Source organism: Neofelis nebulosa, chromosome 1 (assembly GCF_028018385.1).
Source record: "Neofelis nebulosa isolate mNeoNeb1 chromosome 1, mNeoNeb1.pri, whole genome shotgun sequence".
NCBI lineage: Eukaryota > Metazoa > Chordata > Mammalia > Carnivora > Felidae > Neofelis > Neofelis nebulosa.
Genome location: NC_080782.1, coordinates 156065078 through 156066920, shown reverse-complemented (window position 1 = coordinate 156066920; position 1843 = coordinate 156065078). Strand labels below are relative to the sequence as shown.

Sequence of the window (1843 nt, the reverse complement as noted above, 5' to 3'; positions counted from 1 at the left end):
TTCTAGAATAGGCCAAACTGCAGCATAAAGATACAAATGTGACCAGTGGTAGTATATTGGTTGAGTGGTTTTACTGGAAAAGGGAATGAAAAACACTTCTGGTCTTAGCAAAGAATTGTCTTTTGCTAGTGGGTTAAGTTACAAGTCCAAGTTGGTGACACTGGTTGAGTACTAAGCGTCAGGTGTGGGCATTTTAGTGTTTGTAAGTTAAACCACAATTTAAAAGAAATTAACAATAAATGTTCAAAATCGTTTGGCTACTTAGTTCATTCTTTGAGCAAATACTTATTAGGTGGTGTGATGTAAAAACATTTTAATGATTTTTGTTTAACAGATTTTTAACAACCCACAATTTGATGTGTTCATGACAGCTTAGTAAAAGATCCAAACTACAGATCTGTGCCTGCATTTCAAAGTAAAATAGTAATAACAAAGATATAATGCACACATTTTTTTTCTGTAGGAAATCCCACACAAACACTTTTACAATCTTAGTCATGGCTTAAGGCAGAACACTGACCCAGACACTTTCTCAGGGCTAACTTGACTTCTCTGTTCCTCAGACTGTAGATGAGGGGGTTCAATATAGGGGTGAAGATAGTATAGAACACTGAAACTACTTTATCATGGTGAGCTGACCTGTAGGATTTAGGTTGCATATAGGTAAAAATTGCAGCTCCGTAAAAGAGTCCCACCACAGAGAGATGTGAGGAGCAGGTGATAAAAGCCTTTTTGCCGGCTTCTCTAAAACGCATCTGGAGAATTGCAGCAAGGATGAGACTATAGGAAATCAGAATGAGAGAAAATGGGACCAGGAGCATTAACACACAGCATATGTACATCACATACTCAAAGACAAACGTGTCGGCACAAGCTAAACGCACCAGAGTAGGGGCCTCGCAGAAGAAATGATTGATCTCATGTGCATCACAAAATGGAAAACTCAGGGTAGCAGCAGCCTGCATGAGCCCATCAGCTGCCCCCAGGACCCAAGACCCCAGAGTCATTCTCAGGCATAATTGCCAGTTCATGAGGATGGGGTATCGCAGTGGGTGGCAAACAGCCACATACCGGTCATAGGACATGGCTGCTAAGAGGAAGCACTCGCCCCCTCCCAAAGTGATAAAAAAGAAGATCTGCAACCCACAGCCAGCAGGGGAGATGAACTTCTCTCCAGTCAAGTAGTCAGTAACCATTTTGGGCACAATGGTGGAAACCAGCATCATGTCCATGAGGGAGAGTTGACCCAGTAGGAAGTACATGGGTGTGTGGAGTTGGGCATCTTGATGAATCAAGAAGATCATGAAGGCATTGCCCACTAGGGAGGCGAAGGAAGTTGTCACAACCATCACAAAAAGAAATAGTTTGGCTTCTGTGTGGTTAAAGAGTCCTAGGAGAATGAAATATGAGGTGGTGTTCCCGTTTTTCATGATTTCAAACAGGAATGACGCTGGAAATGAAGAAGTAGATGACAGAGATCATTTGCAGTGCTCTATTTCAATTACATATTACTTGATAATTACATGACTGAAAATTATAAAACCTATTTAAAATCTTTCATTTGCCATTTTCAAAATAGTTTAACATGGACATAAAATTAGTTACAACGTTTTCCATTTTTTATCACTTTCAGAGTTTTCAAAATTAGTACCCCCACCTTTACTATTGATTAATGGGCACAATTAATAATTCTTTTGATAAATTACAGGGATATGGTAAGTATGTCTGTTGCACCACATGACACCAACATAAGTGAACATTATTCACATAATTTGTAATTTATAATTGTGCCTTGCCTTGTATCATGTGTAGTCAGTATTTTTAGAAGCTGAGTTAAATCTAT

The 1843-nt window shown here is 39.3% G+C and overlaps 1 protein-coding gene across 1 annotated transcript; it reads right to left on the bottom strand.

Annotated features, from left to right (window-relative positions):
* Window positions 1–491: 491 nt before the first annotated feature.
* On the bottom strand, window positions 492–1470 carry LOC131493090 (olfactory receptor 2T8-like). The gene has a single exon (XM_058697224.1). The coding sequence runs from the start codon at window positions 1428–1430 to the stop codon at window positions 492–494; it is 939 nt and encodes a 312-aa protein (XP_058553207.1). The 5' UTR covers window positions 1431–1470.
* Window positions 1471–1843: the final 373 nt, after the last annotated feature.